The following is a 13334-nucleotide window of genomic DNA, read 5'->3' on the forward strand; positions in this document are numbered from 1 at the left end:
GAGACTCCGTCTCAAAAAAAAATAAAATAAAATAAAATAAAAAAATAAAATAAAATAAAATAAAATAAATAAATAAAATAAAATAAAATAAAATAGCGAAGCAGTGGTAAAAGCGAAGCAGGGGTACGTGCTCCTCCTTGAGTGGACCTCAAGAGCACTGCACTGAGTGAGAGAAGCCAGGCTTCGTGAAGGGCCACCCGCTGTACTTCCACTGATAACGGAATGTCCAGAATAGGCACATCCACAGACAGAAAGCTGTCTGTGGTCACTGCCAGGGTTGGGGAAAGGGTATGAGGAAGGGCTGCTAAAGCTTTCTTGCTGGGGTAATGAAAATCTCCTGGATACCGGGCACTTTGGGAGGCCGAGGTGGGTGGACCACCTGAGGTCAGGAGTTTGAGACCAGCCTGGCCAACATGGTGAAACCCCATCTCTACTAAAAATACAAAAGTTGGACAGGCGTGGTGATGTGTGCCTGTAATCCCAGCTACTTGGAGGCTGAGGCAGGAGAATCACTGGAACCTGGGAGGCGGAGGTTGCAGTGAGATGAGGTCACACCACTGCACTCCAGCCTGGGCAACAAGAGTGAAACTACGTCTTGAAAAAAAAAAAATCAAAGGGGACCATTTGGATGCTGGTGAAATCAATGTCTCTAGTAACAGAGATCTCATGGGATCAAAGCTAGTGACCAATTATGGATTTAATGTATCATTAAAGTCATTTTTTTTTTTTTTTGATACGGGGTCTTACTCTGTTACCCAGGCTGAAATGCAGTGGCATAGTCTTGGCTCATTGCAACCTCTGCCTCCGGGCTCACACGATTCTCAGGCCTCAACCTCCCAAGTAGCTGGTACTACAGGCACCCGCCACCACGCCCAGCTAATTTTTTGTATTTTTGGTACAGACAGGGTTTCACCATGTTGCCCAGGTTGGTCTTGAACTCCTGAACACAAGCAATCCCCCTGCCTCGGCCTCCCAAAGTGCTGGGATTACAGGGTGAGCCACTGTGCCCAGGCTAGTGTCATTGAATTTAATGTGGCCACGCTGTCCAGCAGGGCTGGGGTAGGGCAGGGGGCTGAACAACCCAGCGACCCTGAAGGCAGGGGCCTGAGCTCCAGCTCTATTCATTATTAGCCCTGTGACCTCAGCAACCCACGTCAACCGCTGTGCCTCAGTCTCCTCGCCGGTAAAATGGAGATAACAAGGCGTCCACTCCTCAGGGCTGCAGTGAAGAGTAGATGAGTGTTTTTTAAATTTACTTTTAAAAAATGTTAGCACATATTAATAGAGAAGGGGTCTTGTCATGTTGGTCTCAAACTCCTGGCCTCTGGCGATCCCCCAACCTTGGCTTCCCAACGTGCTGAGATAACAGGCATGAGCCACTGCTCCAGGCCACGGATGGGTTTGGCGTGGAAAACTCCTGGTCTAAGGCTGGCACAGAGCAAGGCTTCAGTAAAAAGACCCTGCTCTTATTCCTTAAACCTTCCAGCACTTAATTCTCAACTGGCTAAAAAGAAGTTGCTCCAAATAACCTAACTGCCCAGGGGGGCTCAAAGTCTAACACAGCCCCCGATTTTTACCCATTTCTTGGGTAGAATCCTGGGGCTGGCAAGGGAAGCCTGGGGCCCAGGACAGCTTCTCTGTGCACCCACCCCCAGCACACCCTCCTGGGGAGGCCATGTGCTCTGTATCAGCCCTGTGGAGAGGCAGCAGCAAGAATAGCCAATTACCAACGCTGTTCATGCCAAGGACGGGCAAGGGAGAAGGGTGTCCAAAGCCGGGGACTGTGCCTGCCGCTGGATTCGCGAATTTAAAAGTAACTCCTTTTGTTGTTGTTTAAATACCCCGCTGGCCGGGCATGGTGGCTCACATCTGTAATTCTAACACTTTGAGAGGCCGGAGGCGGGAGGATGGCTTGAGCCCAGGAGTTCGAGACCAGCCTGGGTAGTAAGACTCCCATCTCTGCAAAACATAAAAAATCAGCCGGGCATAGTGGTACACACCTGTGGTCCCAGCCACTCAGGACACTGAGGTGTGAGGGTTGCTTCTGCTCAGAAGGCAGAGGTTGCAGTGAGCTGAGATTGCACCACCACACTCCAGCCTGGGCAAGAGCAGGACCCTGTCTCAAGAACCAAACCAAACCCCCCGGCAGATCCTTTAGGCTCCTGTTTCCTGAAGCAGAGGCTCATCAGGAAAATGAGCTCCCGGAGCCCCACCCAGGGGTGGGCCAGATGAGCCAGAGAAAAGCAGGACACCCTGAACAAGTGTATTGGGCCTCAGTTTACCCACATGTAAGGGCCCCTTCAGCATTGCCACACAGGGTGGAGGGGGGCGCCTGCGTATGAAAGTCTGGCCAGTCCACTGACTTCTGAATAACAAGGGGAAGGATGACTGCCTATTTTGCCAGTATTCTTTTGACACAGGGACAAGGTAACAGGGTCAGGGCCAAAGGAAACAGCACAGAGCTGGGAACCGCCTCCTTGGAGCAGCTGTGTGATCCGGGGCGAGTCTCTTGACTTCTCTGAGCTTTGGCCTCCTCCACTACAAATGGCAATCCTGGACTCCCTTGAAGCTCCTGCCACCTGGCTCGGGGCAGCAGCTCAGTGGGTGTGCGTCCAGCCTGCTGCTTCGCAATCCTCATTTCCCGGCTATTCACAGGAAACGAGGGGCGTTTGGCAAGGCTGGAATTGCTTTTCCGGGAATGACACTCCCATCATTAGGCAGGTGGGTCCTTCCTCTTTAACAGAATAAAAGTCCTTCGTGATGCTCAGCACCAGTGGGGGCCGCCAGCGTCATCTCCAGCAGCTGTCCAAGTCCCACCCCGCTTCCCCTTGAAGACCCTTCTCTGGGGGGGGGGGGGGGGGGCGCAGGGCCACCAGGCCTGAAGTGGTTTGTGGAGGTCCTGGCCCCGTGGCCACTGCTAACTTGGACCTCGCTCTCCCGTTGACAGATGGCCTCTCAGGGGAGGAAGCCCAGGCGTGGCTGATGGGTCAGGGGCCTGGCTGGGGCCTCCGACTCTGGGCCTAGCTCTCCCTGCCACTCAAGGATCCTGGCCCAAGGTGGGACAGACACTCACCGGACACCCTCGTTGAGGCTGAAGAGCTCCTGGTCGGGCAGCCCCTTGCGCTGGAAGACAGCAATCACCCCGTTGTGGATGCTGTGGGCAGAGGGAAGAGAACACTGCAGTCCTGAGGTCTGAGAGCCCCCTGGTTGCCCATCAGGCCCCCTTCCTCTTTCCCTCTCTCTTAGAAGGGCAGGATCGCCGTCCCTGCAGGACCCTGCTCATACCCACTTCAACTCCGAGGCCCTGCAACCCCGGCCCAGCCCTGCTGGAGCCCAGCCTGTATCACCAGGTGCCCTCTGGTCACCGCCCCAGGACCTTGCTCCCGTGTCCTCTGCACACTATGTGGCCAAACCTCAGCCAGCTCTGCTTCCTTCCTGGGTTCTTAACCCCACCCTGCCCAGGCCAGAAACCATGAAACCCCTGCGCCTCTCCCACCCCCAAAAACATCCAAGTCCTGTGGACTGTTGCCCCTTCTCTACCTCCACGGCCACCCCGAGTTCAGGAGCATCACTGCGTCCCTAGCCAGCTGCGGGGCTCCCGACCCCCTCGTGCTTCCTGCCCCTGTTTGTAAAACTCTCTAAGGTTGCCGGGCGCGGTGGCTCACGCCTGTAATCCCAGCACTTTGGGAGGCCAAGGCGGTGGATCACAAGGTCAGCAGATCGAGACCATCGTGGCTGATCTGGAGAAACCCCGTCTCTACTAAAAATACAAAAAATCATCAGGGTGCGATGGCGGGTGCCTGTAGTCCCAGCTACTCAGGAAGCTGAGGCAGGAGAATGGCGGGAACCCGGGAGGCGGAGCTTGTAGTGAGCTGAGATCGCGCCACTGCACTCCAGCCTGGGCGACAGAGCGAAACTCCGTCTCAAACAAAACAAAACTCTCTAAGGCAGGCGCTGGCAAACATTTTCTGTGAAGGGATAGAAAGCAAATCGTTTAGGCTTCATGGGTCACCAGTCTCTGTTACAACTGCTCAACGTGACTGTTGTGATGTGAAAGTAGCTGTGGCAGCAGGGCGCAGTGGTTCACGCCTGTAATCCCAACACTCTGGGAGGCCAAGGCAGGAGGATTGCTTGAGGCTGGGAGGTCAAGACCAGCCTGGGCAACACAGTGAGATCCTGCCTCTACACAAACCGAAAACAGGCCAGGTGCGGTGGCTCACTCCTGTGATCCCAGCACTCTGGGAGACCAAGATGGGCGGATCACCTGAGGACAGGTGTTTGAGACCAGCCTGACCAACATGGCGAAACCTTGTCTCTACTAAAAATACAAAAATTAGGCCAGGCAGGATGGCTCATGCCTGTAATCCCAGCACTTTGGGAGGCTGAGGAGGTCGAATCACCTGAGGTTGGGAAGTCCGGCCCATTTCTACCTTCTAGAGCTCTCCCTGCGCCCCTTCCTGGCTTGCCTGGACCTTGGATGACACGAGCCGGCCTCCCACCTCTCCACCACATCCACCCTCTGCGGAGGCCGCAGTTCCTTCCCTGCCCAGGGTTTTGTGAGGCAGCCACTGCCCGGCAGGCACAGCCTGAGGTCCTGCAGGCAGCATCCAGGGTCCTCCCGACACGGCCCCTCCCCACACTCCCAGGAATCCTGAGCTCTGACCCTAGACAGTGTAGGACCCTCCGGGCGGCACCACATCTCTGGGTCTTAGTACCCACTGCCCCTCCTGTCTGGAAGGCCCTTCTCGTCCCTATCCATGAGGCAAACAGCTATTCATCTTGATTCAGAGGCTACCACCTTCGAGAAGCCCTCTGACCCCTGACCCTTTCCTTCCCAGTGCTGACTCTCCACCAGCACTTTGCTGATTCACTTTCCTGGTCATGAATGCCCGCGACTGGCCACAGGTCCTCAGGGTGAGAACCAGGTCTGGGTACAACAGCCACCTCCCACCCAGGACCTGGCTGCAGCCCTAAGGCTCCTATGGCAGACGAGCACCACACTTCTCACCTTGGAGGGGACGGCTGTCCACAGGATGCTGCCCACACCACAAAGCAGGCGGCCGCCACCACGCTCCTAACGTCCTCCCCTGCTTTAACTCTACCCTTGCCTGTGACTTGGCCACCCATTTTGCAGATGAGAAAACCAAGGCCCAAGTGGCTAAGTCCTCTGCTGGAAGTCACAGAGCAGCCGGCATCTTGGACCCCTGTGCACCCGAACTCCCCTGTGCTCCTTCTCCCAGGCATCGTCCCCACACGGAGCCGGGGCTGGGCAGGGCTTCCCGTCTCCGTGTCCTCTCGGGCGCAGGGCAGTCACAGGCCTCATACTCCACACGCTTCGAGGAGGCTCTGAGGAGCATGGGGGCTCTGCCGGGTTCCACAGCTGGTGCTTGGCCTGGCCCGGCTGCAGGCTGAGACCCAGCTCTGCCCAGGGCTTCATCAGCTTCTCAGCGGGCACCGGCGGAGATCACGCCGGATATGCATCCCTGGCCTGGGGTGCCCGACTGCACCGGAATGCTCCTTAGTCCCCTGTCTGGCGACACAGGCTCTCTACCTTTGCTTACTGTAAGTCGGGAATCGTAAGAGTGTCACCCCCAGTGAGTTTGAAAGATGAGCCGGCCCAGGAGAGAGGCTGGTGGCTGGTCATCCCCTCATGGCTGGGATGATGCTCCCCTGTGAGAAGCCCTGGGGTGGCCCCAGCCCCACAACTATGTCACAGTAGAGCTGCCCCCGCCCCCACTTTCAGACTAAAAAAAGTTGAAAATCCCGAAGGAAGTCCGCTAGGAAACCAGCTGTCCCCCAACAGCGGCCACCCTGCAATCCTGGCAGCTGCAGACGCCCTCCAGCCCTGTGGCAGCTGCTGGGGTGGGTTGGAGGCGGTGGAGCCCTGCACTGGCTGGGAGGGCCTCTGGGATATGGCGGGTGGAGGTACTCCTGGCCATTGTCTCCAGACCCTAGATGGAGGTTCAGGGGCGCCTTCCCAAGTTCTCTCCTGGAGCCCAGGCCTCCCTTACAGTGCATGGTGGAGCCACTGCTGGACCCAATTCAGGCAGAGGAGACAGTGCAGTGGTGTCGCCAGGGCCGCCAAGGCTCACAGCGGGTCCCAGGCTTCAGCCCTGCTGTCCTCAGTGACCTGCCCTGAGCAGCCGGTCCTTCATTAAACCTCCTGGGGGCCTCCAGCCCACTCTGGTCACCCTGCCAGAGGTGACCCTACACCATGGGGCCTCTGGAAGAAGTTCTCCCTCTGACCTGCAGCCCTCTTGGGGTCTGGTGTCACTCACACAGCCCTCCTCACTATCCCCTTGAGGCCCCAGGCTGGAGCTGCTGTGGCTTCTTCCCGCGCCGGGCCTCCGTCCTGCTGTTCCCTCTCTCTGGGGCTCGCCCTCCACCTGCCCTCCCTTGCAGCTGTGTGGGAGAGCTAGTTACTTTGACCATGGTCTTCTTTTTAGGGGAGGAAGGGTATACCTGGCTTATAGTTAGACCTCCCGATGCCCCACCTAGCCTCACACTCTGGCTGCACAGAGCAAAGCCCAGCAAGCACCTGCCCGCAAATGCCGTGGCGCGCCCTTCCCCACCCAGGGGCCTGAGCCTCTCCTGGGCTCCTTGCCCTGGACGTTCTCCCATCCACACTCCCCACCCCTGCCTCCTCCCTCCGCGGACCCTGAACTTCCTCCCATCCCCAGGTTGGTCCAAGGTGTAGGCCTGGGTTTGAATCCCAGCACTACACTTCCGGGCTGGGTAACTCTGCCAAGTTACCACCTAACCACTCAGTGGTTTAGGGTCCCCAGCAGGAAAATGGACTTCTCAGTACAGTGCCACTGCCCGGGTTGCTGTAAGGTCAGCATGCCCTGCCCTGCCCTGCAGCCTTTTCCGTGAAGCTATAGGGTGGGGCTTGCATCTACCACTCCTTGGCCACACCCAGCCTGGGCCCACCTGCTCTGTGGCTTCTCAGTCCTCTAACCACCAGGCCCCAGGTTACAGGAGAAGACACAGAGGCACACAGCCTGGCACCCGCAGAGGCCCCTCCCCCACCCCCAGGCCGCTCAGGACCTCTGCTCCTCTCCACCCCCACCCAAACCCTTGGAGACAGTGGGGTAAGGGTGTTGGGTAAACAAGAAAGCTTGAGGGCCACTCAGGGATAGAGGAAGGGCGGGGAGGGTGGGAGGGTCTCACGTGACCTGTCATCTCCCAAAACAGAAACGAAACCCCAGCTGCCCCTCCGGGCCCAACAGTCAGCCCTAGTTGGTGCAGGTGTAAATGTCCCCTGGAAACCACAGGGGACACTGCCGTGGCTTCGGGGTGAGGGCTCGAGTGGAAACGGCCCATGACCTCCCTTGTCCAGATGTGGACCGCCTCCTCTAGGAAGCCCCCCAGCCCCAACAGGCAGTGCCCTCCCAGGGCAGGGCCTCACATCCCAGGAGGGTAAGTCCTCCTGAGGCCAAGTCCCAGCAGGGGGGCCAGCCCCTCCTGAGCGCTGCGCGGGTGCAGGTGAGGGAGAGAAGGGCACGACCCTTAGGGAGGCTCCATGGTGCCTGGCAGGGCTGAGATCTGCTGCCGCTGGGGCTTGGGCTGAAGAAGGGCTGAGGCCCTGGGGCTGATCTGAGGGCACTAGCCTGTGGCCACCCTGGCCGGGGCTACCCTAGGGCTGTATGGGGGCATCTAGGCCCACTCAGCAAAGCTGGGCTCTGCCCCGTCTGTCCAGAACAGGCCGTGGAGGGGGACGGTGCCGTGCCCGCGGCCTCCCCTTGGCTGCCTGCCCATCCTCAGGCCCCTCTGCCTCACATCCCATTTCCACCCTCCTCCTCCCCAGCACGAGGCACGGTGGGGAGGGGTGCGGGTGGGGGTTCGGAGTGGCATACCACCGCACACTCGAGGGAGGAAGAGTCGCTCAGTGTGTGAGTTTTCATGGCTGCTGTAACAAATCACCCCTAACTTGGTGGCTGAAAACAACTCAAATTTGTTCCCCAGTGGTTCTGAGGTCGGAAGTTCTTTGTTTCTGCTTTTTTGAGATGGAGTCTCGTTCTGTCGCCCAGGCTGGAGTGCAGCGGTGCAATCGGTACAATCTCAGCTCACTGCAACCTCCACCTCCCGGGCTCAAGCGATTCTCCTGCCTCAGCCTCCAGAGGACCTGGGATTACAGGTGTGCGCCACCACACCTGGCTAATTTTTGTATTTTGAGTAGAGATGGGGTTCCACCATGTTGTCCAGGCTGATCTTGAACTCCTGACCTCAGGTGATTCGCCTGCACTTGCCTTCCAAAGTGCTGAGATTACAGGTGTGAGCCACTGCACCTGGCCTGGACGTTCTAAATCCATTTTCCTGGACTAAAATCAAGGTGTTGGTGGGGCTGTTCCTTCTGGAGGCTCGGGTTGGGGGAGAAATACCTGCCTTTTCCATCTCCCAGAAGTGCCCACATTCTTCAGCTCACGGCCCCTTCCTCCGTTTTCACAGCCAGCAGTGTGACACTTTCCCAGCTCTCTGAGTCCGTCACTGCATCCCTGTCTCTTTTACCCCCGCCTCTCCCTCACACAGACCCTTGTGATTACAAAGTCCTTTTCAACACATAAAGCCTCACAGTCACAGGTTCTGGGAACTAGGGCAAGAGATCTGCCCAGGCTGCTTCCAAGGGGCAGGGAGCTTGGGACCCAGAGCAAGCAGGCAGGGGGTGGTGCGGAGCCGCAGGCAGGGGTAGTGGGGAATCAGACACAGGCCCCCTCACTGCATCCAGGCCCCCATCCAGCCTTGAGGCTTCAGCCAACATCCTCTGGCCTTCAGAGACTCCCATGAGCACGTGCTTCCAGTGAGACCTAGGTTGAACCTCAGCTTCCGCCCCAACTCACTGCATGAACCTGGGCAGTCCCTGTACTGTTTTTTTTTTTTTCTTCTTTTTTTTCTGTTTTTTTGAAACAGAGTCTCACTCTGTCCCCCAGGCTGGAGTGCAATGGCGCAATCTTAGCTCACTACAACCTCCACCTCCCAGGTTCAAGCGATTGTCCTGCCTCAGCCTCCCGAGTAGCTGGGACTATGGGTGCCCGCCACCACAGTGAGCTAATTTTTTTTTTTTATTTTTAGTAGAGACGGGTTTCACCATGTTGGCCAGGCTGATCGTGAACTCATGACCTCAGGTGATCCACCCGCCTCGGCCTCCCAAAGTGCTGGGATTACAGGTGTGAGCTACCGCGCTTGACCTCCCCGTACCGTTCTGAGCCTCAGTTTGCTCATCTGCAAAATGGGAGTATTGATCTCACCTTAAAGGTTGCTGTGGGGAATGAAAGTTCACCCACAGGGCCCAGTACAGGTCGGGGTGTAGGTGGAACCACTGCTATGTAATGGGGAGCACAGGGTTGCTGGGGGAGACATGGGTGCAGGGTTGGGGCAGGTGGCTGGAGTGGTCACAGCCTCAGCTGGTTCCTGTCCAGGACTAGGGAGCGCAGACAAGGTCCTATAGGGCCCTGCTCTTGTGCTCCCACCCTAGCTATGGAAGCCAGCTCTTGCCATCAACACCCACCTCACCCTGGCCACAGCCGGAACACGAACCCACATGTGTCCCTGTGTCCTGGCCCCATGTTAGACCTGGGTTCAGACCCCAGACCCGGACATTAGCAGGGGATTTTGAGTCCCTTTTCTCCTCTGGCATTGGTTTCCCTATTTGTTTTTCGTGTTGTAGTCTCAGCTCTGTCTCCCAGGCTGGAGTGCAGTGGCGTGGTCTCGACTCACTGCAACCTCCCTCTCCCAGGTTCAAGCGATTCTCCTGCCTCAGCCTCCCGAGTAGCTGGGATTACAGGCATGAGCCACCACATCCGGCCAGGTTTCCCCATTTGTAGGCTGAAGACAGTCACCCTAGCCTTGGAGGTGGATTTGTGCGGAGTGAGTGAGAAGTGAGTCATCACCGGCCCTGCACCAGGCTGGCATCTTGGGGCCACGCAATACTCCTGCCTGCCTGGGCCTCCACTTCAAGGGGGAGATAGGCCTGGCTCTCTAAAGCCTCAAGCATTTGGGAGACACAGGCCTGGCAAGGAGGAAGTATCCCATCACGGTTGAGGCCCTTCGGCCCAAACACATGGAGGGGTCTGTGTTGGGGTGGACTGCAGGGGTGGGGCTTGGGGAGCTCCTCCCACCCCCAGCTGGGGTCTCCTGCAGTGGTCTGCCCTGCTGGGGATCCCCGGACAGAAGTGAGGGCAACTGGCGGGGCACTGACTCAGAGGGCTTGGTACCCCCATGTGCCCTCATAGTCCGGCGGGGCACTGACTCAGAGGGCTTGGTATCCCCACGTGCCCTCATAGTCCGGCGGGGCACTGGCTCAGAGGGCTTGGGCACCTCCACGTGCCCTCATGGCATTTTGGGGCCCGCTCTGGATCTGGGGCATCTTTTGGAAGTTTCTCTAGAGCCTCCAGGGCTGGGGGAGGCAGGAGGGGATGGCAAGATGTATCCCTGCCAGGAGGCAGAGGCTGGGGCCAGGCCTAGGGCACAAGCACAGAGTCCTCCAAGGGCATGCTGGCGACTGGGGCCTAGTGAGGGGGTCACTGGGCCGCCTGCCCCTGCCGGAGCCTCCAAGCAGGGCACCCTCATGCCCCGGCTCCTCAGGCTGGCGTACACGCCCTCCTCCACACAGGCCCTCCCCAGGGCTACTTCAGCTCTGCCTGCAGGGTACGCCCCAGTGGCCGCTCCCGTCCCACCTCCTCCTCCAGTGGGAAGATGTGAAAGCACAACTTGGCCCCACAACCCAAGAGCATGACCTTCATAGCTGGAGGCCCTGCAGGGGCACAGGGGCCAGACCCAGGGCGGAGGGAAGTGGAGCTGCCTGGGAGCTAGCAGGGAATAGGGACCAGGGGTCCCTGAGGAGGGAGGAAGGAAGGAAGGGGATAAGGATGGGGGTGCCAGGGGTGTGGTACGTCAGCCTTCATGTCTTTATCTGTCACCCCACCAGCCTGGGAGAGTCTGATGGGGACACATCTCTGCAGCCTTCGCAATGAGCAGCAGACCTGTCACACGCTAGGGGCAAAATGGGACCAATAAATAAGCAGTGGGCACTCAGGAAACCACCTCTGCAGTCCTGGTTTATGTTGCTTAAGGGGGGCCCGGCCGGCAGGCCAGCCTGGCATCCACAGCTCCCTTACAAGCACTTCCTGGGCCCAGTGCAGTGGCTTATGCCTACAATCCCAGCACTCTGGGAGACCAAGACAGGTGGATTGCTTGAGCTCAGGAGTTTGAGATCAGCCTGGACAATATGGCGAAACCCTATCTTCACCAAAAATACAAAAAAAAAAAAAAAAAAAATTAGCCAGTGTGATGGCACACACCTGTAGCTACTTGGGAGGCTGAGGTGGGAGGATCGCTGGAGCCTGGGCAGTCAAGGCTGCCTGAGCCATGATTGTGCCACTGTACTCCAGCCCAGGTGACAGAGCAAGACCCTCTCTCAAAAGAGAAAAACCAAACATTTCCTGCACACCTACAGAATCAACCTCCATGGAGGAAAGAAAGGAAAGCAGACCCCCAGTGAAATGCTCAGCACTCCAGCGCCCCGGGTTCACCTTCTTCCCAGCACCAAGCCCACCTGCGTTTACTTCCCTCCTCGTTTATTTACCAATGCCTCCCTGTGGGAACTCTAAGCTCCAGGAGGCTGTTCTCCGCTGAATTGATGTCCTGAGCAGCACAGTGCCAGCACAGTCAATGAATGAATGAATCAATCAATCAATGACTTGGATTCACTTCTCATGACACAGCAAGCCTTACACTATGGAAATAGGTTCTTTGCAGCGGTACTTAATTAAGGATCTGGACATGGTCCTTAATGAAGGATGGGCCCTAAATCCAATAACTAGTGTTTTTACAAGGGAAAGGAGAGGGAGCCCAATGTGGTGGCTCACACCTGCAATCCCAGCACTTCTGGAGGCCAAGACAGGCGGACCACGTGAGGTCAGGAGTTCGAGAACAGCCTGGCCAACAAGGTGAAACCCTGTCTCTACTAAAAATACAAAAATTAGCTGGGCGTGGTGGTGGGCGCCTACAATCCCAGCTATTCGGGAGGCTAAGGCAGGAGAATCGCGGGCGGAGAATGCAATGAGCCGAGATTGCACCACTGCACTCCAGCCTGGGTGACAGAGTGAGACTCTTATCTCAAAAAACAAAAACAAAAACAAAAATTAGCTGGGCATGGTGGTGCACACCTGTAATCCCAGCTACTCGGGAGGCTGAGACAGGAGAATCACCTGAACCCAGGAGGCGGAGGTTGCAGTGAGCTGAGATTGTGCCACTGCACTGCAGCCTGGGTGACAGAGCAAGATTCTATCTCAAAAAAAAAAAAGAGGCCAGGCATGGTGGTTCACACCTGTAATCCCAGCACTTTGGGAGGCCGAGGCAGGTGGATCACCTGAGGTAAGAAGTTTGAGACCAGCCTAACCAACGTGGCGAAACCCCGTCTCTACTAAAAGCACAAAAAATTAGCCGGGCCTGACGGTGGGCACCTGTAATCTCAGCAACTCTGGAGGCTGAGGCAGGAGAATTGCTTGAACCTGGGAGGCAGAGGCTGCAGTGAGCTGAGATTGCACCATTGCACTCCAGCCTGGGCAGTAAGAGCAAAACTCCGTCTCAAGAAAGAAAAAAAAAAAGAGAGAGAGAGAAAGAGACAGGAGAGGGAGACTTGGACATGGAAATGAAAGCCATGGGGAGGTACATATCGGAGTGATGCAGCCACAAGCCAAGGAGCCACCAGAAGCTGCAAGAAGCAGGGAAGGCTCCTCCCCTAGAGCCTCTGGTGGTAGTGACACCTGGACTTCCAGCTTCTGGCTCCAGAACTGTGAGGGAACAAATTTCTGCTGTTTTAGGCCACCGAGTTTGTGATCTTTGTTACAGCAGCTCTGGGAAGCTAATACAGTCACACAGATAAAACGGGGTGTGTACTAGACTCACAACGAGGAGCAAAAGGCTTGGCAAGCCAGGCCCTGCAGAATGACACGCCTGTCCCGACCCTGCACAGACCTGTTGTCCTGGGGGGCCCTGGCAGGGAGCACTGCTAGGAGCAGGAGCAGGCAGACAGGGACCAGAAGGGGTGCCCTGCCCCCTGCGGTTTCCACTCAGGGACTTGGCTGGGGAAGGCACTTTGCCTTCTCTTGGCTCCATCTCCCACATCTGCTGGGAAGGAGAGCCGGGGCGCAGGCTCTGCTGCATCCTGCGCAGGTGATGGATGAACTGGGCAGGTCTCCTGGGTGCTCTCTCTGCCCTTCTGCCTCTCTTGGTGGGGGGTGCTGGTAATACCTCCCTCACTGGGCTAGGAGAGTGGCAAAGTCAGTTAAGGGCGGTGAACGGATCTGGCCTGGGGCGTGGCACAGAAGAGGAGT

General features: G+C 57.3%; 1 protein-coding gene across 5 annotated transcripts in view; it reads right to left on the minus strand.

Moving 5' to 3' along the window:
• PRR5 (proline rich 5) overlaps positions 1-13334 on the minus strand; it is a 77480-nt gene that overhangs the window by 29158 nt on the left and 34988 nt on the right. For all 5 annotated transcript variants that reach the window (XM_073006618.1, XM_073006619.1, XM_007976049.3 and 2 more), the window contains one exon: positions 3074-3154. In XM_073006618.1, the coding sequence (XP_072862719.1) occupies positions 3074-3154 (81 nt within the window). The remainder of the gene's footprint in view (positions 1-3073; positions 3155-13334) is intronic.

Source organism: Chlorocebus sabaeus, chromosome 19 (genome assembly GCF_047675955.1).
Source record: "Chlorocebus sabaeus isolate Y175 chromosome 19, mChlSab1.0.hap1, whole genome shotgun sequence".
NCBI lineage: Eukaryota > Metazoa > Chordata > Mammalia > Primates > Cercopithecidae > Chlorocebus > Chlorocebus sabaeus.